A 27,428-nucleotide genomic window follows, 5' to 3' on the forward strand; every position below is an offset into this window, starting at 1 on the left:
ACTGCTCTCGGCCTGAGCTGAGCGCGTGGTGAAGCAGGTCCTCACCACTTGTGGTGAGAATGCAGGTAAGAGAAGGAAGAATTCAGCCCCAGGGAGCTGGGGGGTGGTGGGGCGCTTCAGAGAGGAGGGCAGCATTTGAGCTGGGACTTAGAGAGGAGGGGCATTGGCTAGGCAGAGCAGGAGGAGATGCAGTTCTGTGGATCGGAGGAAATACATGTGCAGAAAAAGTGGGGAGGGCAGGACATGGTAGGATCGGGGACCACGAGGAGCTCCATGTGCTGGGGGTCCTGCTTGTGCCAAGGAGCGTGGCTCTCGCATAGTTGCAGCTGGATTGTGAAAGTCCATGTGCCATATGAAGGGATTTAATACAAAATTTCTAGGTAAGAATTTAAGGCCGGGTGTGGTGGCTCACGCCTATAATCTCAACGCTTTGGGAGGCCGAGGCAGGCGAATCACCTGAGTTTGGGAGTTTGAGACCAACCTGACCAACATGGAGAAACCCCGTCTCTACTAAAACTACAAAATTAGCTGGGCGTGGTGGCGGGTGCCTGCAGTCTCAGCTACTAGGGAGGCTGAGGCAGGAGAATTGCTTAAACCTGGGAGGCAGAGGTTGTGGTGGGCTGAGATTGCCCCATTGCATTCTAGCCTGGGCAACAAGAGTGAAACTCTGTCTCAAAAAAAAAAAAAAAAGAATTTAAATTCTTTCTCTTACTAGTTTTGCAAATATAAGGATTTGGGAGATTGCGTCTGGGGATCCTTTTAACTGTCTTATCTCCCTTTTTTGAGGCATTCTCAATACACTGACTAAAACCAGTACAGATGAAAATCTTTTCATTTAAAAGAGCACAGTCATGGTTGACAGACTCCTAGATGTAATCTCCACCCCTAAAAATTAATCTTTAGTTCTAAATGTCACACCGATATCAATCTTTGAAATGAAGACTGGCGGTAATGCCGTTAAAATTGCAGCTCTTTAGCTTGGCAATCCAACATCAATAAAATCCAGGTCACGGGGTTAGCTATAGATGTATATGGTATGCTCCCATTCACTCTCTCTGTCTTCCTTTTCTCATAAGTCTGTGAGGGTTTGAAAAAGACACACTGCTCATGAGGAGCATTTTGAAGAGCGATTTTCCATTTCGGAATTAGACATCCTGGTTGCCAGGCCCTGGGACTGACCTGCCACAACCACCGGCCCTACAGGGTCCTTGACAGAAAAGGTACATTGTGCAGTCACCACATGTTGCTTGGTTTTTGTTTCTATTGTAGGGACAATAGGTTTCCATATATATATATGGGATATATGTATATCTATATGGCATATATATATATATATATATATTTTTTTTTTTTTTTCCTGGTTGAAATGATGTGGAAGTATTTGTAAGGCATGCCATTTTCTCTCTCAATTTCAGATATTTCATTCCTAAGAATGGTCATGTGGAAGGCTCTCTTCTTCTTTATAACAAGAATAGGACCTTCCACATGACCCTAATACACACACGTCAGCTTCACTAATTCCATACAAATGGAAAACGAAAAGGTCGGATAATAGTAGCATCGACATCTCCCTTCACCACCCCTAGGGACAGCTATCTCTATACCTTGACTTGCATAATTAGCCTTGGCTCAGCACTGCAAGGCTAAAGTCAAGGGAGAGAAGTAATGACATAAATTGTCTCCCTGCATTCTGAGATACTATATTCTTTTAAAAATTTAAAGATCATTGAATATGAAATAAATTATCATTAGGTAGGTTTCTGAAATGGTGTATGTCTAAGACCAAATAGCTTGGCTTTGCTCTTTTCTTGGGGGCTTCACATGTTTCTGCTGTTCCTTTTGCGTGGGTAGAAATCTCGGTGCCCATTTCATGTTCTCTCCCCTTTACCTTTGTTCCCTGATGGTATTCTGCTCTCATCCCTGCTCTCTTCAACCTCTGCAGGGTGTTCAGTCTTAACAGCATCTTGAAATGAGTCATCTATACATTAATTCAACAGTTCAATTCCTAACTGTGCAAAGAGCGCAGTCAGCATAAACAATGACCGTGCACTCTTAAATCATTCCTCATAACGATCTTGCTTTGGTCAAGAATTTAATGCCTGGACTTGTCAATATTCATGGTACGAGATGTCCATCGTGCTGGGGAGAAAAAAATGTGTAAGCCTCACCAGTCCTTGCTTCTGTCTTAGTTAGAAGGTCATTTTATTGTGTGGAAGTCAACAAGCTTATATTTCTGTAGCATTTAAGCACCGTTCTTCTGGATGCCTACTGCCAGTTTACAGACTTGGAGGTCTGTACTTTTCCTGTGTTGGGTGTGGGACCCTTCACACACGGTGGGCATCTAATAAGTTGGTTTCGTACCATAGGACGACGTTGAGGAAACGGTACTTGGTGATTTCACTTGCTTATGTTGGAAACATGACCTGTTTTCTTTTGGTTAGAATGAACCGGTATTTTCTATGCTGTCTTTTGTTAATAATGTAAACTCAGTTTTTTAGGTGGGAAACCATATCTTCTATTTTGTTTTTCTCTAGGGTTTTGCACAGAGTCTCCTAAAAAAGATGTCTCATCGAAGTTCTATTCCTGGCTGTGGAGTGACTTTTGAAATTGTCTCCAATATTCCAGAGGTGAAGGATATACAATTTGAATTTACTAAAAATAAACACTTAAAAAAAGAGCCAACTCCCTGAAAAGTGACCTACCCAAGACATACATATGAAGTGAAAGTGTATGTTTAGGGAAGCTGTAGATTTTTAGAACGATTTTCTAATATCAATTCATAGTACAATGTACTTGTGGCTTTAAAAGTTACAGTTTTAGCTGGGTGCGGTGGCTCAAGCCTGTAATCCCAGCACTTTGGGAGGCCAAGACGGGCGGATCACGAGGTCAGGAGATCGACACCATCCTGGCTAACACGGTGAAACCCCGTCTCTACTAAAAAATACAAAAAACTAGCCGGGCGAGGTGGCGGGCGCCTGTAGTCCCAGCTACTCGGGAGGCTGAGGCAGGAGAATGGCATGAACCCGGGAGGCGGAGCTTGCAGTGAGCCGAGATCCCGCCACTGCACTCCAGCCTGGGAGACAGAGCAAGACTCCGTCTGAAAAAAAAAAAAAAAAAAAGTTCCAGTTTTAGTATTTTGTTGAAGAACTTTCTTTTGAAAAGCAAATCAACACCTTTTTACACAGAAGATGACAGAAGAGAAACATATTGTACCCAGGAAGGGAGGCAATATAGCATAGAGATTCCAGTTGGATCCTGAAGTCAAACAGAAATCTTGTTTCTGTCACTTACTAGGAAAATGAACTTGCGTAAATTACTCTGAGTCCGTATTTTTTTTTCTTGTCAAATGGGATTAGTAATACCTTTGCACAAAGTATTTTTAAGGGTCAAATGAGACAGTTTGTACCAACGGTTGTGCATGTGCTAGAGAATATGTTATTGCTACGATTGTTGTTACTACGATTATTTTATTAGTACTATTAGTATTTCTCTTTCTGAACTAATTGAGATATTCAGAGGATTCAGAGAAGCAGAGCTTAAATTTAATCTTGGTACAAACTTGATGGAAGATGTGGCTTATCCGTACTTCCTGATAGGTCATTCCTGAATTAGATGTGTATTCATTCACCCAGATACCAGCACAGCTGGGAAATGGGGCATCCCTTGCAGGGCCAGGAGAAGTGAGGGTCTTAAGTGAAGGACTCTGAAAAGAGAAAATTCCTTCTCCCACCCTCACCCTCAAAGAGGGGGTGTGGGCAAGGTGGTGGAGGTTTCACTTCCTCGGGGTTGGAGAAGTGGGGGATGTGAGACATCAGAGGATGCCCTTCCTCACCATGCCATCAACACCAGCACCAGTTCCTGTCATTTCAGGGCTTAGGATTTGCCCATCGACACTGTTGAGTATTTGAACAATAGGTGAACAGTGTATATTTTAATACAGAGATCAGCTTTTTTTTTTTTTTTTTTTAATTGAGACTGAGTCTTGCTCTGTCACCAGGGTGGAGTGCAGTGGCATGATCTTGGGTCACTGCAACCTCCAACTCCCGGGTTCAAGTGATTCTCCTGCCTCAGCCCTCCGAGTAGCTGGGATTACAGGCATGTGCCACCATGCCCAGCTAATTTTTGTATTTTTAGTAGGGACGGGGTTTCACCATGTTGGCCAGGATGTTCTCAATCTCCTGACCTCCTGATCCGCCCGTCTTGGCCTCCCAAAGTGCTGAGATTACAGGCGTGAGCCACCACGCCCTGCCAGAGATCAGCTTTTGGAAAAGAAAAATATTACACAGTACTTAGGCTTTCTTTTAGATATCTTGTGTTGCAGGATGCTTTTGCCTCTCAAATCATGTTGGATAGTAACTTGTTCTTTCCTGGATCTTTAAAGTGTTAGGCTTGCATAGCAAATATTAACCATCTAATTATTTAATTTGGAGTTTGCAGAATATTTAAAAATTAAGCCTGTTTGCAGAGTTAGTTGTTGCACGGTCTTGGGTCTGTAATAGATTGCTCTGTGTGCTTCATTCACTCTTGTTTGCAAGATTTAAAATAAATATACATCTATGTCTAGCTAGAGACTTACTGTTTATGTATCTAAACATTTTCTGTATCTTCCAGTTGTTTCAGATCTTGTCTCTGTAAATTGCTTGAATGCAGTTGAGAAACAGTGATGGCTATAGGAAACTGTTTTCATTTCTTTTCTCTCTCCATTTCCCCTCCCTTTTCCTTCTCTTCCACTTAGTTTCTTATGCCTCTTAAAAGTGCTTTTATTCTCCAGAGGACAGGGTTTAAAAGGAAAGAAATATGGGGGGGGATCAGCTTGAAGATAAACATAACCTCATGTAATTGTGCTGTTAGTTAGCTAAACATCCAAGCTGGCAAACGTTGTTTCCACATTATCAAATCCTGATGATAGAGGCAAAATGAAACATAAAACTGATTGTGTAAAGACTAGACCCAAAAACAAAACAAAAAGATCCCGTAATAGGCAAGTTTCATCATGAAAAAGCCCCAAAAATTCCTTGGGTTCTGTATCACAGAAGCCAATAGGGCATCATGGCCAAAAGAAGTAGCCCAGGCCAGAGACAGTTTCTTTCTCCTTATAAAATGAGGATAATGTCTGTTCCCTTCAGACACTGAAAGTATTCTGTGTTGGGGTGAAAAGAATATCCTACCAGGAGACGGGAGACCTAAGTTCTAGTCTTGACTCTTGCAAATTGTGTGGTCTTCCTCTTGTCATCTAGGAAATGAGGATGATTCCTTCTTTTCATGGTTATTATGAGGCTTAAGTGAATTACTGTACAAGACAAAAAAGTTTTTGTGAACTTAAGCCATCTTACAAATCCTCCCATATTTTATCTGTTCTAGGACTCACTTAAATTGTTTAAAGTATCTTTGAAGTAGAATGTGTCGTAACTGACGGTATCTTAAAATTAACAGAGTTTTTTTTCCCTCAATCATGTATAAAATCTTTTGTCTTACAGTTGATGGCATTTAAGGTGCAGTGGTATATGGATATACATTCTGTAGTTTTGGCATAATTATAAGAAATTTACAAGTGAATAAAGTATCTGATTGTCTCTGAGAATAGTAATTTGTTAAGAGCCCACTTTGCTTGAAATAACTAAATACATTAATAAAGCTTCTTTCTGACTGTGCATCTCCCATTTGTATTCGCAGCCAGCTCATGTCCCAGGATTGGGGACGGGCTGTACCAGAAAGCTCAGTGTAGGAGAACTTACCTAGACAACCTCTCTTTGGCTGGCTCCAGGCCTTTGGCCTCTGCCACTCGAGCAGAAGATTGAACCAGTTCTAGAAGCTGCAATGTTCTGAATATGTTAGCTACCCCTGGCTGCGTGGTGGCAGGCGCTGAAACCCTATGTCCACTATTTTCTCCATACCGGGTCTCCTCCCTGGGAGGCAGTTTGATTGACACCCTGTGTAGCAGTCACCCCAGTCCCTCTTCCCTTTCTCTGTCCCTCAGGAGTTCCAGGTTGGGGGGTAATGTTCCTGAAATATTGTTTTTATGGTGGTTACATTTCTGGCTAGTCGACAAAATCCTTTCTAACCAGTCATGGGTTTTTTGCAGTGGGAATGTAGTAGAGAACAGTTTTGTTGAGAATGCGCTGTGTTTCAGCTGTGCTGTGTTTAACTTAACCGGCCTTTCAAGTGGACTTAGCCACCTGATCACTTTTTCATTATTTCCTTGGAAAAATGCATTGGCCTTCCAAAGCTGACTTTAAAATGGAGCTTTGGAATACGTTCTGTGTGTGTGTGCATGTGTGTGTATGTGTGTGTGCACGCGTGTATGTGTGTAAATCAAGAAGCTTTTATAATGTGCAACTTTCTACTCCTCAGGATGCCCAGGGAGTGGAGGAACGGGAAGCATTAGCAAGAATGGCAGCCAATGTTGAAAATCCAGCTTCTGCTGACTCGGAGGCTTATATTGAAAAGTACCTCAGGAGCGTGCTGGCTGTAGAAAACCTCCTGACTTTAGATCGTCTGCGCCAGGTTAGCCAACCGCGTGGATAGGGCAGGCAGCAGAGGCCCTGATGCAGGCTGAGTCTGTGTTGGACTCTGTAATTCACAGTGTTGTTGCACCTAACATTTGAAGAGTTCACTCTTACGAACTTTGAATAATCCAGAGTGATTATAATTGGATCATTCTGTCTTATGAAGTAACAGCCTTTATTTAATTTAAAAAAACTGTTTATGGGTACATAGTAGATGTATGTATTTATGGAGCACATGTACTGTTTTGATACAGGCATGCAGTACATAATAATCACATAACAGCATTGTTTAAATAGCTAGGGATGTCTGTATAGATGGGGGATGCAAGTCTGCTGTACATGGTGTTGCTTTTGCAGTGTGTCTCTTACATGTCTTTTTCCTCTGTATGTTTTCTGATTCGCAGGAAGTTGCAGTGAAGGAACAGTTAACAGGAAAAGGGAAGTTGAGCAGGAGGAGTATCAGTTCTCCAAATGTGAACAGAGTGAGTGTGTGGAACCAAGCTCTGTGCTGTGCCTGGGACTTCTCTCCTCTCCTCTTTTCTTGGGTAACTCTTTTCCACCTGTCAAACCCCATCTCTGAAACCCTTCCCTTGCCAGGACTGATGTCAGGTCCCCTGGTCTCTACCCCATTGGGTCTGTGCACCTCTGCCCCATTCCTATTAATATTGTAGGGGAAGTAGCAGTTAAGTACCTTTCAGTTGTTTCTTATCTTCCCATCACCACTGCCTAGCATAGACTGAGGTGTTCAGTGAATGTTTGTTGAACTAAACCAGAACTAGCCAAGGGCCCATTGCAAACCAATGCCATTTTCTTGGATCAAATTATTTTTAAGTTGAGGAGGAGTCTGGACTAGGTTCAGAAACCAGTTGTTCACAAGACAGCCAGGGTGGTGTCCATGTGTCAGATACATGGGGTTGTTTCATAACAATGGCTTCAGTTTATTGTTGTTTTTAAAAACCTAGATATAATTTATGTGCATATTGAACGTGGGAATAATCCTTCACAAAGAAATAGGCTCTTGGCCCCTTGATTTATTACTCTTTTCCTCATTTTTGATGAAGATGTGGATATGAAAAATGACACTTTCATCCTAACTTCACACAGAGAGAAGTTACAGCACAAGCGCTGTGAGAAAGGGCAGCTGACATTGGCCTTAGCGTCTGAGAGAGAAGGAAGAGCGATAGGAGGAGTTTCACACTGGACGCCACCAACCATCTCAGACATTTAGGAAGATCACTTTAACTCAAGGCAGATAACATCTCATTTCTCCAGAAAATGATATATTAAAATACACTGATATATGCAGAGATTCAGTATTTGGGATCTGATAATTTAAATAGTTTGTGAGTTTATTTACAGTTGCTACAAATACCCAGAGAAAGGAATCATAAGCTCAGGCCATGGTAAGACAACCAGTAACCTGGTATCTTTCACACAGAAGGGCTCACCCAACAGGACAGCTCTTGTTCAGGTCCAGCCGGTTGTGACCTCAGTGTGAACTGAATATCCAGATCTTACAGAAACCTCTCATCTGAAAATTGTTCATAACCAATTCAATGTTGGTAATGTCCCAAAGACCACTAGTGTGCAGCCTTTGTCTTGACAACCTCTCTGCTGCCACCCAAATTTTTGACGTTTGGTTGACTGGGTTGGCAAAGGCTGGCATTGCCTAAACCACATTTTTATGCTCTGATGCATAAAGAACTAACCCTCCTTTCTTTCTTCTTCAGTTGTCTGGAAGCCGACAAGATCTCATTCCATCATACAGTCTAGGCAACAACAAGGTAGGTGTTTGTAACTATTTCTATCAGTGTTTTAAGGCCCATTTCCCATTCAGCTTTCATCTCCTCAAATCTCAGGTTATTTTTGCAAACCAGAATTTCCCCTACTCATCTGTATTATGTGAAACTTACTGGAAAGTATTTTAGAGTTCATTTCTTTTAACCTGCCAAATAAAATAAGGTTTACTAGACTCTACTGGGGTTGAAAAACAATTTTTCCTCTAAAGCTTGCTTCTGTCTAAATTATCTTCCTATTTCTGTCAGAAAAGAAACTTTAAATTAGATTTTTTTTTTGGAGACAGAGTTTCACTCTTGTCACCCAGGCTGGAGTGCAATGGCGCCATCTCGGCTCACTATAACCTCCGCCTCCCAGGTTCAAGTGATTCTCCTGCTTCAGCCTGCCGAGTAGTACCTGGGATTACAGGCACATGCCGCCACACCCGGCTAATTTTTGTGTTTTTAGTAGAGATGGGACTTCGCCATGTGAACTCCTGATGGCAAGTGATCCACCCGCCTCAGCCTCCCAAAGTGCTGGGATTACAGGCGTGAGCCGCTGTGCCCTGCTGAAATCAGAGTTTTATGGTGAAGTACTGATGTATAATGATAGAAAATGTTTGAGGAATAAGAAAATTATATCTAAAAGTTAACATTATTTGTGAGAAGAAAGAAAAACAAGGGAACGGAAATTTTGTTCACTGGAATTTATTTACTTGTAATAGAGCCTTCCCTGTTTAACAGAGTTTGAAGCATGGAGAACTCATTCTTATTTTTAAAAAAGGTTAGCGCTCCTTGAAACCATCTTATTTGGGCACCACACATCATAGTTTGTGCCTGTCGCTTTTGCGGGGTCTGGGTAGATGTTGGTGCTGCCATCTGTGTGCAGCATGCTCCAGGTTGATTTGCAGCCCTCGAGGAGGTCAGTAGCGGCTGTGGTCTTATGAGATGGTCTCATGTGAGGGACTTGGTTTCAAATCTCACTCAAATCAGAGTGAGAGAGACAGACAGAAGATTGGCTGCTTCATGATAATTCTTAGCTGTGTGGGGTTCATTATGCTATTCCTATTGTTAATTATTCTACACTCTGCTTTTGTGTATGTTTGACATTTTCCTTATAAAAATTTAAGAACAATGAAGATGAAGTTGATTCATTAGACTGTTTATTTGTTTATTTGCATATTTATTTATTTATTATTATTTTTTGAGACAGAGTTTCGCTCTTGTTGCCCAGGCTAGAGTGCAGTGGCACCATCTCAGCTCACTGCCGCTTCTGTCTCTCACGTTCAAGTGATTCTCTTGCCTCAGCCTCCCCAGTAGCTGAGATTGCAGGCACCCGCCACCACACCCTGCTAATTTTTGTATTTTTAGTAGAGACGGGATTTCACCATGTTGGCCAGCCTGGTCTCGAACTCCTGACCTCAAGTGATCTGCCTGCCTTGGCCTCCCAAAGTGCTGGGATTACAGACGTGAGCCACTGCTCCCGGCTCTAGACTCTTTTAAGATCTAGATTATGAGTAGTTTGCCTACACTATGATACATGTATGTGTTTATAGACATACAAATTGCTGTCCAGCTCACCCATTCGCTGAAGCCCTGCATGGACATGGTTTCTGTAAGGGTGCTGAAGTTTGAATGCTTGCTTGTTCTCTGCCAGTGATAGGTTCGATTAGCTGTAGTTTAGCATCAGTCGTGATTACCTGAGGAGAGCAGAGTTTTTGAAAATTGGTTGTACGTGATTTTTTAATGTAAGTAAAATATCTTAAGGAAAATATAAGAAAAATACAACTTTCTGTGTTTTTTTGGGAAATGCATCTAACCCAAATCTCCAGTTATAAGTTCCTTAAAAGAAGTGGCCAAAATTCTTCTGTTTTTCTTCTGTTAAGAAAACTCTGGCCAGACCTGTAATCCCAGCACTTTGGGAGGTCGAGGCCAGTGGATCACCTGAGGTCAGGAGTTTGAGACCAGCTTTACCAACATGGTGAAACCCCATCTCTACTAAAAATACAAAAATTAGCTGGGCTTGGTACCAGATGCCTGTAATCCCAGCTACTCGGAAGGCTGAGGCAGGAGAATTGCTTGAACTGGGAGGCAGAGGTTGCAGTGAGCCAAGATTGTGCCACTGCACTCCAGCCTGGATAACAGAGCAAGACTCCGTCTCAAAAAAAAAAAAAAAAAAAACCAAAAAAACAAACAAAAAAAACTCTGCCCAGTTTCCTTATTTTAAATGGATACAATAACAGAACATAATAGAATCTACTTCAAAGAAAAGTACCGTCCCTCATGTACACCAGAAAAATAGAACAAAGGAGCAGAGACGCTATTAGAACCGAGCCAGGGCACGGCAGAGGGCGTGGACCCCACACTGGCTTCACACACGACTCACAGGAGGCTGCAGGGCGGAGGCCATTCTTAAGCCTTTCCCTGAAGGATGACGCTGAGGTCCACACAGGCAGGGAAGGAGCTGAAGGAACACTGTGAACGGAAGGATCTGTATGAAGGAAGGCTTGGGGATGAAGCAGCTTGCTGTGTTCTTGACAGTACACGTGGTGGGGGTCAAGCACAGGGCGTATGGGCTGGGCACGGTGGCTCATGCTTGTAATCTCAGTGGTTTGGGAGGCCAGGGTGGGAGGATGGCTTGAGCCCAGCCGTTTGAGACCAGCCTGGGAAACATAGGGAGTCCCCTTCTCTGCAAAAAAGTTTAAAAAATTAGGCATGATGGCTTACACCTGTAATCCCAGCCACTCGAGGCTGAGGCGGGGGAGGATCATGGGAGCCTGGGAGTTTGAGGCCACAGTGAACTATGATCACAACATTGCACTCCAGCCTGGGTAACAGAGAACCTGTCTTAAAAAAAAAAAAAAAAAAAAAAAAAAAAAAAAAAGAGGGAGTCTGTGGGCAGAATCCAGAGACATGGGGCCTTATTTTTGGCATCCTGACGTCATGGCCCAACGAATGGCAGAGGAGTTGGACACCATGGAAGGAATTGAAAACAGAGCAGTAACATGGCCACATGTGAATTAGAAAGTTTGTTTTAATGGTCCAGCTGAGTCACCCTGTCCCTGGCTGTGGTGTGTAATTTTGCATTAGGAAACTATATGGTATAAATGTATACAGTTATCAGTGCAAACGTGGGGGAAAATGGTTTTGAGTCGGAGGGTGGAGGGACTGGTTAGGGGAGAAGTAGCTAGAGAGAGGAGGAGAGACACAGATGGGTTGGAGAGGGGGACTCTAGAATCCTGCAGAGGCCAGGTATGTGAGGGGCTGGAGTGAGGGGACTTGGGTGACATTGGGTTTTGGACGGCAGTATATAGGTCCGAGAGATGAACTGTAGGGCAGGCTTGGGGAAGAAATGATTCAGTTCCATTTTTGAGGGTCTCATGTGTCTGAGTTGAAGTCAGGTTCGGGAGCCCGAGGGGATAGTGGGGACAGTGAGGGGCTGGGTTGGCTAGGGAGCACCAAGGCGGGGTGATGCTTAGGGTCACGGTGCTAAGGTGGTGGCACCAGGGAGGAAGGCAGGGCCAAGGGAGTCTCAGCAGTCCAGGGGAGGAGTGTTTTAGGAAGGACTCCATCCAGATGCTTCAGAGACAGCATGGGGTGAGGATGGAGGAGACCATTTCAGGTGCGACACTGCAGCACTCATTGTGTGCCTGTGCAAGGTGCCTTCTGTGCTGAGGGCTGAGGGTTAGCAGGACAAATCGTATTAGGCAAGTAACTATAATGTTACACAGTTGTGTTAATGCTTCTGGACCTTCCTACTTCCGGTTTTTGGTTCCTTGGGGTGCCTAGGTAACTTAGTGAAGATGAAGAAAGCCTGGGTTCTGGCTGCTCGGCTGCCCCTCCTGTGGCAGTGCCAGCGCAGGCATAAGGACGCATCTCTCCACACTGTTTCATGTACATCTCAAGCCCTGGTCATAGTGCTCTCAAGGTCGTGCGCCTTTGTTCAAGGACGGCAGTGGTTTGCGGTCCTCCTCAGATTTTGGCCTCTCTGGCTCTCCCCAACCGTGGCAGTCCCATCCTCTGAGAAATGGTGAAGTATGTCAGGAGAGACAGAGACGCCAGCCTGCCAGTCCTAGCTTTGCTTCCAGTTCAGCCGTGGAGGCTTTTGGCACCCACAAGCCTGGAAGGTTGCCATGAATACCAGGGCCCCAGTACCATGGGCTCACCACGTGTCAGCTCAGCCAGTTAGGTGAATGTCCGCGTGTCAGAATTGGAGAATTGTTTCTCCACAGGGCGAAGTGAAGCAGAAATGTTCTTTAACAGAGTTGTATGGATCGACCTTAACAGATGAGCAAGTTCAGGTGATAGAGGAGAAAAAGACTAGCCCAAAGGGCTTTGGTTCCAGATCCCCTTGTAAGGGGTGCAGAACAGCTTCCCCATTTTCAGTGGAAGGGACTCACAGTGGTCTTACCTAAAATAGAGCATCCTGAAATAACATTAGGGAAAATAAAAATGTTTTAAATTGTATTTTCTTAAGAAACACCCCTCTACCCCCATAGCAGCAGGGAACAAGAGACTCTCCCTGTGGCCTTTTAAATGAAACAAGGAAAAACATCTTTAAATATTGTGTGGCATTGCCTTAAAATCAAAGTGCTATGGGCCACCTGTAGCAGCACTTCTCAGGAGGGAGTAGTGTTTAAACACACAGAATGCTCAGGATCCTACAACTCCTTAACGCGGCAATGCTTACACAGGTAGTATGTACAAGGGCATTGGTGGCAACATTGTTACACACACAAATGGACACTATGCAGCTGTAAAAATGACCAGAAACCCTTTCAAGTATATGAAAAGATTGCCAGGATATATTTAGTGATTAAAAACGAAGTGCGGAACAATATACCACTGTCTATAATGGGAGGGTTGCTTATAGATTTGCCTGCATGTAAATGAGAAGCTGTAAGGATTCATCGTTCCTTTACCTGCCTGGGGATGGGGGTGGGAGGTTGCAGTGGGTCAGCAAGTCAGGGTAGAGGTCGGAGGAGACATCTCGCTGTGTACCTTTTTATATTACTTGGCTTTTGGACCACGTGAAGAGATGATCTTAAAGTCTTATTTTCCAACATTTTAACTTGTTGGAAGTTTTTGTTCTTCTGTAGTTAGTGTTTTGAGGAGGTCTCCAGTTGCTTTTTCCTTAATAGCCTGCATACAAAATCCCAAAGGAGAGATACTGAAAACATTGTTGTATTGGAAATCTCAGACTCGTGGTTTTTTTTGTTTGTTTTTTCTTTTGGGGACTTCTGCGTTCCTCAGTTTTCAGAGCTCCAGGGAGAGATAACTAATTCATTAGGCTTTTCTCCTGAGTGGGATACAAGTACTATCCTACTCTCTAAAACTTACCATGCTTGCTTTTCCCTCCAGCTTATGACTGCTTTTTTAACTGTAGTTTTTAGAAGATGACTACATTCTACACTGTACTAACCCTCACCCCCCTCCCCCTTTTTTTTTTTGAGACAGAGTCTCGCTCTGTCGCCCAGGCTGGAGTGCAGTGGCTTGCACTCCAGCTCACTGCAAGTTCCACCTCCTGGGTTCATGCCATTCTCCTGCTTCAGCCTCCTGAGTAGCTGGGACTATTAGCCTGCCACCATGCCTGGCTAATTTTTTGCATTTTTTAATGGAGACAGGGTTTCACCGTGTTAGCCAGGATGGTTTTGATCTCCTGACCTTGTGATCCGCTAACCCTCACCCTTTTGTAAAAATACCTATGGCAGTATGTCTGTCTGTCGGTACAACCAGTACAAGTGATGCCTTGCAAATGTTCCCTGTTACCTGGGTCCAAGGCTGTTTATAAAAGTATTTATCTGTCAAAAAAGACCGGGAATTAAGGCATCCTACTGGATTTAGAAGGTCTTGGAATGTGAGGAGTTGGAGTTAATTCGTATTAAAATAAATAATAAACTTTTGGAGACCTGGAAGCTTGGGTGAGGGTGAGTGGGGAGCAAACCATGGTGAAGGTGCTCTAGGTGACCTTTTCACACCAGAATTGTGCCCAGTGGGACCATCTTGGTTTCTTTGCATGAAAATGTTGAATGTACAGGAGAGTTGAGTCAGAAATGTAATTTTAAGCTGGACTTGATGATGCTGAGAATGCTAGAAAATACATTTTGAAATCATTGACAATTATAATGACATTAGTTATGTCTGCTTTGCAGACATTTTTGGGGTCCCTTCCATTAATCCATACGTTCATCTCTGTGATGCTAATTACAAATCAGAACTGTAGATTGTAGGGTCTGTCATGCTGTGTATTCTGTATCACATCACACGGGAGCAGTCAGGTCAGGTTAGTTGGAATAATGTTAGAAGCAGAGAGAGGCCACCGGGAGGTTCTGGTGAGGGTCTCTTAGTTTTCAGTTAATGTTGTAGCAAAGATTTCTCAATTGGGTACATGAGAGACATTGTGAAGTGGGCAGGGAGGCACATGCCTCTCTGTGTGATAGGATTAGGGGTATGGGAGGCGAGAGGGAAGTGGTTAGGTTCTAAAGACAAACTCACAGTTTGGCCTAATAATACTTGGAGTAAGGCCAGCCTGCTTTCCATTCCTCTATTTGTCGATGCCCCTACATGTGAAAAGTGGAATTGTTTTGCTGAACTTCACCAAGATTGAGTTGATGAACTAATTAATTAAAAAAAAATAGTTTGGTTAACTATTCCAAATGCAAAATTCACCATAGGGCCTAAAATAAATCACTCTTGGGATAAGTCTTTCAATTAAAAATATAAAATACGATCCCTGATTGAAGTAGTGTTGCTATTTATTGCTATTGGGTGTTTCGTCATTATTGTACAGATATTTCCTGTAGGTATAATGAAACCTTAGCAGGGTTTTTATGAGTGTCTGCCAAGACGGCTGAAGTTGAGGTGCAGGGTGAATTTCGGCGTGTCGCTGATCTTTCCCCCCCGGAGTCAGCTATGCATTGAGGTCTTCTGCAGTGCGACAAATGCTTTCGACAAAACCATTTTTATTTCCAAAGTTATTTTAGGAGAAATTTTATTTTTAATAAGCCAGTAAGGTTGTATGATTGTCGTCTTTTGATTGGAGTTTTTGAGGAAATGAAGATTAGTCAATAGCGTGAACAAATATCCAGTTAGCAGAATTGAATTTTGTGTTGGCTCCATCGCCTCCCTGAAAGCCGTGATGGTTTCATGCAGCCCTGGGAGGAGCTGCCAAGCATGAGTCACTCCTCTTCCAGCTGCAGTGGAAGCTGCCTTTGGACCCGAAATGTCACTGGCACTTCTCGTTATTTACCTTTTTGTCACTTTCCTGATCAAAACCAGACTCATTTCCAGAAAACCCAAATAATTTGTATCTGGCAGAGGAGCAGGAGTGGGAAAACTGCAGGGGTGCCTGGGGACCAAGTCAGGCCCTCCCCCGGTGCCTCCTGTGTTTTTACCTCGTCAACTTTGCCCCTGAGCATGGTGCTGGCTACCAGTGACTTCAGTATCGACTGGGATTTTATCTCTTTGAGTCTGCCTGCGAGGACAAATGCGCCCTAATGGCAGTAAAGCTGGGTAAGGATCCAAAACGAAGCCAGCTTCCCTCTTGTGTAACTGTATCATGGCTGATTCTGAAGTGTGGTGGACATGCAGGGTGTTGGAGACAGATGAGAGATGTATCTTTTTCGAGTTCAGGTGGAGGGGTGGAGATCACTGGAGGAGAGGTAAAACGGGGATATCATGCTCTTTCAGTTTTAGATCTGAGCTATTGAGAGAGCCAGAAGTTCCAGCATCCTGAGAAGTCCTTTTAGTCCATGGTCCTGGGTTCATCTCCCTGTGAGGTACATTGAACTGGGTTGCTTCATTTTTCTTTTTTTTTTTTTTATCTGCCCCAACATTTCAGTAAAGGGAGCGTAACTCTAGGACAGCCAAGCATATACAATGTATTGGGAAGATAGTCGTTACGTTGTCCTTGGGGAACAGTGTGCGTAGCCGTAGCCGGACCCTGAACCACAGGTTTTACCTCTGTCAAGAGGATGGAGGTGTAGTGCAGGAGAAAAATCGAGTGAGTAATTCCAGTGGAGCGTTTCCGCAGAGATACGTAGGCATCAGCTGGAGGAGGAAAGCGAGTGGTATCCAGTTTAGCATCTGCATTGGTTGCTCCCTCTGAAGCAGAGCCTTTTCCATCCCAGTGCAATTTGAGGTCCCTGTCTCAGAACAGTGGGATCAGAATAGGTGGCTGGGGGGAAGCATGTGAGGTTCCTCAAGGTTAAAATGACTGTTCAGGTAGAGGGCAGAGTGAGCCGTGTCTCCGTTTGTCGCACTCCACAGGGCTGGCAGGATCTACGCCTTGTGTCGCTTTCAGTGTTCTCACTTGCAGTATTTGAGTAAATGAGATGGAGTTACTGCTCTGTTCTGATTGGGTGGTGCCTGCTGGGAAGAACTGCCCCTGAAGCCGTCAGGGCCTGGGTGTGCCTTGGGGAAGAGGTGGCACCTCCATGATTTGTTGTTGGCCCAATTCTACGTCAAGCAGCCCAGGTGCCGACTCCAGATCACCGGCTTAGTTTTCCGTAGGGACAGACTGCAGCCATATCAGCTGCCAAACAAAGAAAATCTAAAATATGAAAATAAATACTCTCAAATTAAGTAAGCTGTCTTCAGAACAGCCATGTGTGAGCTCGCCACTGTACACAAAGCAGGTGGCTTTTCTTCCTCTGAGAAACTCCACAGAGGGCTGACCTCTGTTCAGTCACCTAATGGTGATATCCCGGGGTACACAAGGCCACAGCTTCCCAGACAGATCATGAAATGTGAATGCAAAAATTAACAAAACATTAAAGTATGTAAATCAGCGTGTGATTCATGGGGATGCCAGCGCTCCTCCGGTCAAGTATCTCAAAGCTCACAGTCTCACTGATCACATGTTCCTGTCTCTCTTGTTCTCCTTGCTTCCTAATCAATCCTGACCATCACACCAATTTAAAAAATGATACCAAGTGCTGAGAGAGTTCCTAGGGAAAAGTGGCATTCTCTGAGGTACACAGGATCCAGATCACTTAGGGCTTATTGATTTTTATGATCAGTACTTAGGTTGCTACTAAAAGCAGATGAGTTTCCAATACATTTCTGAAACCTAAGAGGCCCTTCCTCCACAATCCATCTTCAAGAGCAGCGGAGAACTCACTGTCCCCATCCTGCTGTTCAGGGCAATTAGTAAAGAAAACTTGCCAGGCCCGGTGGCTCACGCCTGTAATCTCAGCACTTTGGGAGGCCGAGGTGGGCGGATCACCTGAGGTCAGGACCAGCCTGACCAACATGGAGAAACCCCCCCATCTCTACTGAAAATACAAAATTAGCCGGGCATGGTGGCGCATGCCTGTAATCCCAACTACTCAGGAGGCTGAAGCCGGAGAATCGCTTGAACCCGGGAGGCGGAGGTTGCCGTGAGCAGAGATCGCGCAGCTGCTCTCCAGCCTGATCGACAAGAACGAAACTCAGTCTCAAACAAACAAACAAACAAACAAAAAACCTTGAGTTAATCGTTAGGGTTATTCATCTGTGCAGCGCTAGCTCAAACTCATATTCACGTGTTTATTAAACTCCAGTGGTAAAAAAGTCAGTGGTTATCAGGGGATCAAAGGGAACTTAAAGCATTTAAAAGATTTGGTCTCATCTCTTACCAGTTTTAGTAGAAGCAAGCAACGTTTGGGGTTTATATCTTCCCTAGATAGGGCTGAAGTTAAAAGTGCTTTGATGGTATCACTATTTTTATGGCTCAACATGAATTTTGGAATGTTTTGTTTTTGTTTTTGTTTTTGTTTTTTTGAGACGGAGTCTCGCCCTATCGCCCAGGCTGGAGTGCAGGGGCGCGATCTCTGCTCACTGCAAACTCCGCCTCCCAGGTTCCCGCCATTCTCCTGCCTCAGCCTCCCGAGTAGCTGGGACTATAGGTGCCCACCACCACGCCCAGCTAATTTTTTGTATTTTTAGTAGAGACAGGGTTTCACTGTGTTAGCCAGGATGGTCTCGATCTCCTGACCTCGTGATCCGCCTGCCTCGGCCTCCCAAAGTGCTGGGATTATAGGCCTGAGCCACCACGCCCAGCCTGGAATGGTCTTTTAATCCATCAGCTGATGAAATGTCTTTAATAGGTATTTACAAATAAGTTGAGAGTACAATAAAATTTGATAATTCAGAGACTTCCATCATTGAGAATTTGTAATTATTTGACTTGGGCTTGACTGTAATATATCTTTAATATCTATTTAAAATGAGAGGTTTGGTAATATTTACTGTTATGCACTGTATGTGAGTGAGTGGAAACACAGTCTGGGAGTAGAGAGAAGAGACACCCTCTGACTACAGAGTTGTTCGTGGGTTTCTGTGGAGAACTGAGTGAAAAAGGGCATCTTGAGGCAAAAGAGCAGAAGTTGTCTCAAAGCAGAACCGAAGGGAGAATTGCGGAAGGAATATGTCTGTATTCTGTGGGAGGCAACAGGATGCACAGAGTAGAAAACATGTTAGGACAGAGCTTAATGGGAGACTGTAAACTGCAGTATGGAGGGGCTGTCCAAATGTGTGTGGGGGGCATTGTTGTTGTTGTTGTTGGAGAAATTAATAAAATAAGCAGGATGACAAGGAGAAAAGTGCTGGTCAGGCATGGTGGCTCACACCTGTAATCACAGCACTTTGGGAGACCAAGGCAGGAGGATTGCTTGAAGCTGGGAGTTTGAGACTAGTATGGGCAACATAGTGACATCCCATCTCTACAAAAGTAGTAAAAAGATTAGCCTCCTGTGGTGGCATGTACCTGTAGTCCCCACTACTCTGGAGACTGAGGCGGGAGGGTTGCTTGAGTCTAAGCGTTGGAGGTTACATGCGCTATGATGGCACACCCATGCACTCCAGCCTGGGTGACAGAGAGAAACCTGCCTCTTAAAATAGAAAAAAAAAAAAAAAAAAAAAAAAGTGCTTCTGTAATCAAGCTTATATTCAAAGGAGCTTTAGTAATATGTAACAGTTTTTTTCTTGAGTATCTGTACTTTTTTTTTATTTGGTTAATTGAATAACTTGAAACACAATTGCCAATTTTGTCTTTACTAGGGCCGGTGGGAAAGTCAGCAGGATGTATCCCAAACCACAGTTTCCAGAGGAATAGCTCCTGCTCCCGCGCGCTCTGTTTCTCCCCAAAATAATCATTCTCCAGATCCAGGTAAGTTATCTTTTCACTTGTCAATTACTGTCAGAAATCTGAGCATCTTTCAGAAAGTTTAAATTAGGATTTCTTGCCAGGCAGCCACTGTTCTACTAGATAATGTCCATCGAATTGTTTCATTTCTCCTCTTAACTGGTTGAGTTCCGTTGGCTCTGGAATGTTGGATTGATCTTGCATTGCCCTGATATATACCGCCTGATCATGGTGTGTTAGCCTGTGCATTGCTGGACTCTCTTTGCTCCTCTGTGTTAAGGACTTTTGTGTATGTGCTCTATAGTAAATATCTGTAATGTTGTATCTTCTCATCTTCATGTCTTTGTTAGGTTTTGTTATGATTGCATTGGTTTCATAAAATGACTTGGGAAATGTTTCTCTTTTTTTTTCTGGGAGAGTTTATGTAAGATTGGTATTACCTCTTCCTTAAATGTTTCATGGAATTCCTTAGTTACATGATCCAGGCCTGGAATCCTCTTTGTGGAGAGATTTTAAAGTATGACTTGAGTTTCTTTTTTTTGAGACGGAGTCTTGCTCTGTCAACAGGCTGGAGTCCAGTGGTGTGATCTCGGCTCACTGCAACCTTCCCTTCCCAGGTTCAAGCGATTCTCCTGCCTCAGCCCCCCGAGTAGCTGGGATTACAGGCACCCGTCACCAAGCCTGGCTAATTTTTGTATTTTTAGTAGAGATGAGGTTTCACCATGTTGGCCAGGCTGGTCTCAAACTCCTGATCTCAGGTGATCTGTCTGCCTCAGCCTCCCAAAGTGCTGGGATTACAGGTGTGAGCCACCATGCCTGGCAAGTTTCTTTAGTATGGGAATATCTAGATCTTTGTGTCTCCTTTTGAGTCACCTATCATAGGTTATATTTTTTTCAAGGAGTTTCTTAGTTTATCTAGATTATTAAGTTTATTTTCATAAACATCACTTTACTTTTTTTTTTTTTTTTTGAGACGGAGTCTCACTCTGTCGTCCAGGCTGGAGTGCAGTGGCATGATCTCGGCTCACTGCAACCTTTGCCTCCCGGGTTCAAGTGATTCTCCTGCTTCAACCTCCTGAGTAGCTGGGACTGCAAGCACGTGCCACCACGCCCAGCTAACTTTTTGTATTTTTAGTAGAGATGGGAGTTTCACCATGTTAGCCAGGATGGTCTCCATCTCCTGACCTTGTGATTCACCAGCCTTGGCCTCCCAAAGTGCTGGGACTACAGGCATGAGCCACTGTGCCTGGCTACTTTACCTTATTGCTTAAATACTTATAGGATCTCTTGTGATGTTCCTTCTTTTTATTCTGATACTGATAATTTTTATTTTCTGTTTTGAATACTTTTCTGACAGGTTTATCAGATATATTAATCTCAGAACCAGTTTTTGGCTTTGTTAATTTTTGTATTGCAATTGTATTTTTAAATTTTTCTCATTTTACGTATTTTGTTATGTTGTGCTTTCATTTTCATTCTATTCAGAGTGTTTTAAAATTTCTCTCTGATTGCTGCTTTGATCCGTGACTTATCAACTAGCATTAATTCTTTTTTATATTTGGGGGTAATCTGTATTCCAGATTGTGTTCTATCTTGGTTAATATTCTATGTGCACTGTTGTGTTTGGGGACATGGTGTTCTATGTATATCTAATTAGGTCACTGTGGTTTATCGCCTTGTTCAAATCCTCTGGATCTTTGCTGATTTGGTGGAGGCCTATTCTATCAATTCTTGAGAGGGCCTTAGATATCCAAATACGATTGTGAAAATTATTTGTATTTCCCTTTATAACAGTTTTTGCTTCATTCATTTAGAAACTCTGATAATTAGGTACACACACATTTAAGATTATTATATCTTCCTGATGGAGTGACCTTTCTGTCGTGAAATGTCCCTTTTATCTCTGGGAATACTCTTATCTTGAAATCTCTCTTACCTATCATTTATATATAACTGCATCAAATTTATTCACTGTTTGCACGATGTATCTTTTTCTCAGCTTTTAAAATTGTAGCCTGTATTTGTCTTTAAATCAAAAGTGATTGCCTTGTAGACAAGTCTGTTTGGGTCCAGTTATTTCCCCCTGCATCTCATCTCATAGTTCCTGCCCTTTAATTGCCATGCTTCACCCCTTCCAGTGCCTCCCATTCTGGTCCGCCATGTTATTATTGGTTTTCTACTTGGCCATTCTTCTGTTTTTTGTTTCACTGTAACTCCTTATTTACCTTCTTTTGGGTTAATAAAAAACAATTCGTATCTCATTTATTTCCTCTTTTTGCTTTTTTGGACACCTGTATTTGTTTGCTAAATTCTTTGCTCAGAAACCCTACTTGGCATCCTTAACTTACCAAATCTGCTTAGAGTTCATATGATGTCTTCCCTCACCTCACAGTACAAGAACCATGCAACAGTGTAAGTCATTGACCTGTTCCTCTAGGCCCCTTATTTTGTACTGTTGTTTCATCTTTTACATATATAGGTGTTACAAACCTCTATGACGTTATTCTTTTTGCTTTAAAATAGCCACTTGTAGGCCGGGTGCAGTAGCTCACACCTGTAGCCCTAGCACTTTGGGAAGCCAAGGTATGGGTTAGTTGAGACCAGCCTGGGCAACAAGGCAAAACCCTGTCTCCACACAAAAATACAAAAATCTGCCGAGCGCGGTGGTACACACTTGTGGTCCCGCTACTCAGGAGGCAGAAGTGGGAGAATTACCTGAACCCGGGAGGTTGAGGCTGCAGTGAGTCACAACTGCATCACTGTACTCACACCTAGGCGACAGAGTGAGATCCTTTCTCAAAAAAAGCTCAGGCTGGGCGCAGTGGCTTATGCCTGTAATCCCACCACTTTGGGAGGCCATGGCAGGTGGATCACCTGAGGTCAGGAGTTCAAGACCAGCCTGGTCAACATTGTGAAACCCCTCTCTCTGCTAAAACACAAAAATTAGCCAGGCGTGGTGGCTGGTACCTGTAGTTCCAGCAGGCTGAGGCAGGAGACTCGCTTGAACCTGGGAGGTGGGCGGAGGTTGCAGTGAGCCAAGATCACGCCACTGCACTCCAGCCTGGGTGACAGAGTGAGACTCTGTCTTTAAAAAAAAAAAAAAAAAAAAAAAAAAAAAGCTACTTGTCTTTTCAGAGAATACAGAAAAAATGGATAATCTTTTATTTATTTATTTATTTTTCAGATTATTTCTGACAGTATCCAATCCTTCCTGATGGTCTTATTTTAATCTGATTTTATTTCTTTCTAGCCTGAAGAAGTAGTTGGTTTTTTTGGGGGGGAGACGGAGTTTTGCTCGTTGCCCAGGCTGGAGTGCAGTGGCCCAATCTCAGCTCACCGCAACCACTGCCTCCTGGGTTCAAGCGATTCTCCTGCCTCAGCCTCCCGAGTAGCTGGGATTACAGGCGCCTGCCACGACGCCGGGCTCATTTTTGTATTTTTAGTAGAGACAGGGTTTCTTCATGTTGGTCAGGCTGGTCTCCAACTCCTGACCTCAGGTGATCTACCCGCCTTGGCTTCCCAAAGTGCAGGGATTGCAGGTGTGAGCCACTGCACCCAGCCTAGTATTTCTTAGAGTACAGTCCTGCTGGAGAAAAATGCTCTCCTTTTTTGAAAGTATCTTTATTTCACTGTTTTGTTTTGTTGTTAAGAATATTTTCACTGGATAGAGAACTCTTGAGTTGGAGGTTTTTTTTTTTCAGCACTTCAATGACGTCTCCTCATCTCCAGCCCCTTCTTTTCTGCTGAGAATTCAGCCATCATTTGTCAGTTCCCACTCAGTGTGATATCTCTGTTTAGTTTGCCTGCTTTCAGAAGTTTCTCTTTATCTGTGGCAATTGTACTATGATTTGCTTAGGTATTGTTTTCTTAGTATTTAACTTGCTTATCAAGTTATTGGATCTGTCAGTTGATGTTTTTCAGCAATTATAAGAAATGTTTAGACATTATTCATTAAAACTTTTCCCCTAATCCTTTTGTCTCTTTCTACTCCTTCTGAGAATCTCATTACTCACAGGTTAGATTGTTTAATATTGTCCTACAGGTCACGGAGGCTCTATTCTTTTTTTTTTTTTTTAATCTTTTAATTTTATTTTTTCTAGTTGGATAATTTTTTTTTCTGTGATTTCCAGTAGTCTGTTAAGCACATCCAGGGAACTTTTTTCATTTCAGTCATTTTATTTTATTTTTTTTCGGTTCTAGAATTTCCATTTGCTGCTGCTTTTCTGGTTTTAATTTCTCTGCTGATATTCCCGGTCTGTGCACTTGTCAAGACTGTATTCTCCTTTGCATCATTGGACTTGGTTAAGAAAGCTGCCTTAAAGTCATTTTCTATTAAATCCAGTGTCTAGACATCTCATGGTCTATTTTTATTGACTCCTTTGTTGACTGTGGGTCATATTTAATAAGTTTTACCAAATGTATTTGTATATACCCATGTGATTCATACCCCAGTCAAAATGTAGGACATTGACATTACTCCAGTTAATTCCCACTCCCTGTGGGCAGCCAGTGTTCTGATGACTACTTCTCTAGATTACTTCTGCAGTTTCATAAATGGAGCCAATACGATGTATGCCCTTTCTGTGTCTGTCTCTTTGGCTTACCTTATATGTTAAATTCTTCCAGATTGTTGCTTGCATTAGTCATTTATTTTTTACTGGTGAGAAATACTTCACGACCATGCATTGTGTTTGTTGAAGAAACCAGGTTCTTGTACGGTAGACTGGTACGGTAGGCCAGGTTCTTGCACAGCAGACTCTGTTCATTCTTATTTTTTCCTGTTGCGTTCCCATGAGACTATTGAAACGCAATTCTATCCCCTGTTTTGCCTGTGAACTGGTAGTTAGGGCTAGATTCTTGATTCAATTCAGCTGATTTGAGAAGGATGTGTGTGGTAGGGTGGTTGGGTGTGGATGTGTGGTGGGGAGGTTGGAGACACATAATGTCTGATGGTCTCATTTAGTGATATGTGTGGCCTTTGATTCATTACTGGCTAGATTTTTACTTAATGAGGGATTATCATTACTCTAGAATGTTAATTTGATAAAGAACCCTAGATTGTAATTTTTTTCCTCATCTTTGAAATAATTGTATCTTTTTGGATCTTTATTCATCTTAAACTTATTTTCTGTCTCCCTTCTTTTATTTTTCTTATCCTTGTTTTTGCCTTGCTGTAAATAATTGGACTTTTCTAAACTGAGGTATGATGTATCTATCTCTTGGCACGGTATAGCCATTCTTTGCTTTATTTTTCAGTGGTCGCCCTCATGATTACAATGTACATCCTTAACTTTTTGCAGTATGCTTACACTTAATATTCTACTGCTTTATGTAAAATGTAGAAACCTTACAGCTGTATCCATCCATTTACCAACTGAATTGCCAGTAAATTTGGAATCCTTTCAGGGTTAGTGTGGAGTAGAGATCTGTGGGGAGTTGTGTGCATCTGTTAACGCAAATGTATTCCTTAAGATGACTTGCTTGTTCATTTCTAAATGTTATATGAATACAGCTTTTCATCACTTATGACTTGGGATTAGATTTTACTATAAATTAATAGGGGGAAGAAATCTTAGTATATCATAAGTATGACCTGTTTATACCTCTGATCCCAGCCCTTGGAAATTAACAGCAGATAAGAACGTAAGTTGTTCAGGGCATCTCTCCCTGACTTGTAATAAATAACTCAAACATTACCATTCACCCTTTGCCCAAAAGGTCAGTTTCATCATCTTCCTTCAGTAAATAGTTATGAAACATTAGATTGAATAAGACATAGTCCCTGACTTCAAAGAGCTTAAAGTCTAGACAGAGAGCTATACATGTGTGTCATTGGCAGTGTGACTTAAAAATCAATCCCATTTTATTCTAGGGCAGAAGTGAATGCTTTTGCCAATTATTGACAGGATAGAGGTGAATTGCTGTTCTGATGCTGATAGGAACACTGAGCATTTTGGCACTAGAGCATTTTGGCAGCACCCCAGTTACTGCTATTTAATTTAAAAAGGGACATTACTATGTTTGAGGGAAATTACGGAAACTACAATAATACTGTGTTTTTCTAATATTTTTTAAGGATACCTTTGGTTTTTGTTAGATTTGCTGACAAGTGATGTCTGGCAAATGTACAGGAAAGAAGATGTCTATGTAATTGTATATGTTTTATCTTTTTCCCCTATAATATGGGCAGGACTAAGTAACCTCGCAGCATCCTACTTGAATCCCGTCAAATCCTTCGTGCCTCAGATGCCAAAGCTCCTCAAGTCTCTCTTTCCTGTCCGCGACGAGAAGAGGGGCAAGCGGCCGTCTCCGCTCACACACCAGGTAAAAAGCACCGAGAAAGCAGCTGTGAGCGTTTTTCTGATAAACCCGTGCTCTGTGTTGCGCCAAATTGGCTGGAGGTGGAGGCGCAGCCTCGCGTGGGTGGGGGCTAAACCGGGTTTTTAAACCCAGGAACAGCTGTCAGTCATTTCTCCTCCACGCTCTTCAACGATAACAGAGCTGTTTAAACTTACAAACACACTCCCTCTTTTCTGCTTTTAAAAAGTGCCAAGGACACTGCTAATGTGATTTATGGTAATATTACTTAGAGCAACAGTAGTAAAATTTATGAAGTGCACTTAGTGTTGTTTGTGTATTGCCAAGTAGAAAATGTAATTCTATTTTTATTTCTTGATTTCATTTCTTTTTTCAAACAATTTTGTATGAGTGCCCTTCCCTCTCAACCTCTGTTTTCTCTACTATGGATAACCTGTTCTTTCATTGAAAAGTGATCACCTGTCTTACTTCGTTTTTCTTAAAACTCTTTACCCAGCCCTAGGGTAAGTGTTAGAGCAAATGCGAAAAGGTTTTCTAAACAATCAGGAAGCTGCTCTTATGCAATAGTGAATGGGAACCCCATTGGAAATGCAATTTCCAGCCTTATATAGGTGTTAACTCAGCAGAAAATGATAAATGAGGATTTATTTATACTCATTCAAAAACACATACAGGGCAAGTTCTGTTGTCCAAATAGGTCTTTTGACATCAGCTTCTCCACGTTCTTCTAAACATTCGAGTTGCAGAAATCCAAGTGAGTTGTCTGAGACTTAACTATTTAAAGAATTCTCTAAGTGTATGAATGCATATATTCAGGGGAGAAGGAATTAGTTTTTATCAGGCTGCCATGCAGATATGTAATTTTTAAAATTCTAGCTTTATATAAGCATATAAGTAAGCATACACAGTAGATGGAAAAATTAAAACCAAGATTTTGCAGCTGTTTAAATTGTATTTAGGCACATGGTGGGGCTTGAGAGTTAGTGAAATGAATCTATGACTGCAGGAGCTAAGTCCTGCGGGGACTGAGGTAGGCAGTGATTATTTTTCCTGGTGTTTTTTTTTCCTCAGAGATCCACCAGAACTGAACCAGTGGGTCATTATTGTGTGTGTTATTCAGTTCTAAACTTCTGCATCATTGTTTCACAAAGTGTGATTCATGAACTGTCAGATTTATCAAGGGAGCTGTTTTAAAAAACAGTTTCTTGGCCTGCCCTGGGAACCCATAGCTAACTTGGAGAGACCTTGTAATCTGCATTTATAAGCGCCTGTGGTGATTCTTATTTTTATTCAGAGAAGTCTGCTATCCAGTGTTGTTAGTTGCTGTTTGGTGAAGGCAGTCACGTAGGTTGGAGGAAATTGGAATCACACTGGAAGTCACGGAGTCAGCCTGCCATTGTTACCATTCTCCTTTAAAGCTATTTTCAGTTTTGCTTGTGGCAAGTCACATCACCTGCTACCTGTAGAACTTACTTACTCTCTTACTGTGTTGGCAATGAGTGATTAGCTTTCTCTGGATGTGAGAGGAACAACAGTGTGTTAGAAACAAATGTAGTGATTGGAGACTAACTATAATTTATAATGCCCAGGTTAGAGGTTACCTTGAAATATATGGAAGATTTCTTAAGCAACTTTTATTCATTTACTCTAGTTGGTCATTTATTGTTTGAGCACATGTGAGCAAAGGTTTGGGAAAGCTGGCCT

The 27,428-nt window shown here is 42.6% G+C and overlaps 2 protein-coding genes across 9 annotated transcripts in view; one reads left to right on the top strand and one right to left on the bottom strand.

The window, feature by feature from the left end:
• DCTN6 (dynactin subunit 6) overlaps positions 1-27,428 on the bottom strand; it is a 1,120,059-nt gene that overhangs the window by 1,067,496 nt on the left and 25,135 nt on the right. The gene's annotated exons all lie outside the window — the stretch shown is intronic.
• KIF13B (kinesin family member 13B) overlaps positions 1-27,428 on the top strand; it is a 194,916-nt gene that overhangs the window by 143,918 nt on the left and 23,570 nt on the right. For 4 of the 6 annotated variants that reach the window (XM_050802410.1, XM_050802406.1, XM_050802408.1 and 1 more), the window contains 6 exons: positions 2,535-2,627; positions 6,352-6,504; positions 6,911-7,051; positions 8,237-8,290; positions 19,322-19,430; positions 25,597-25,730. In XM_050802410.1, coding sequence (XP_050658367.1) covers positions 2,535-2,627; positions 6,352-6,504; positions 6,911-7,051; positions 8,237-8,290; positions 19,322-19,430; positions 25,597-25,730 — 684 coding nt within the window. The remainder of the gene's footprint in view (positions 1-2,534; positions 2,628-6,351; positions 6,505-6,910; positions 7,052-8,236; positions 8,291-19,321; positions 19,431-25,596; positions 25,731-27,428) is intronic. The other 2 variants (XM_050802407.1, XM_050802409.1) reach the window with 1 other exon arrangement.

The sequence above is a fragment of the Macaca thibetana genome, chromosome 8, assembly GCF_024542745.1.
Source record: "Macaca thibetana thibetana isolate TM-01 chromosome 8, ASM2454274v1, whole genome shotgun sequence".
Classification (NCBI taxonomy): Eukaryota; Metazoa; Chordata; class Mammalia; order Primates; family Cercopithecidae; genus Macaca; species Macaca thibetana.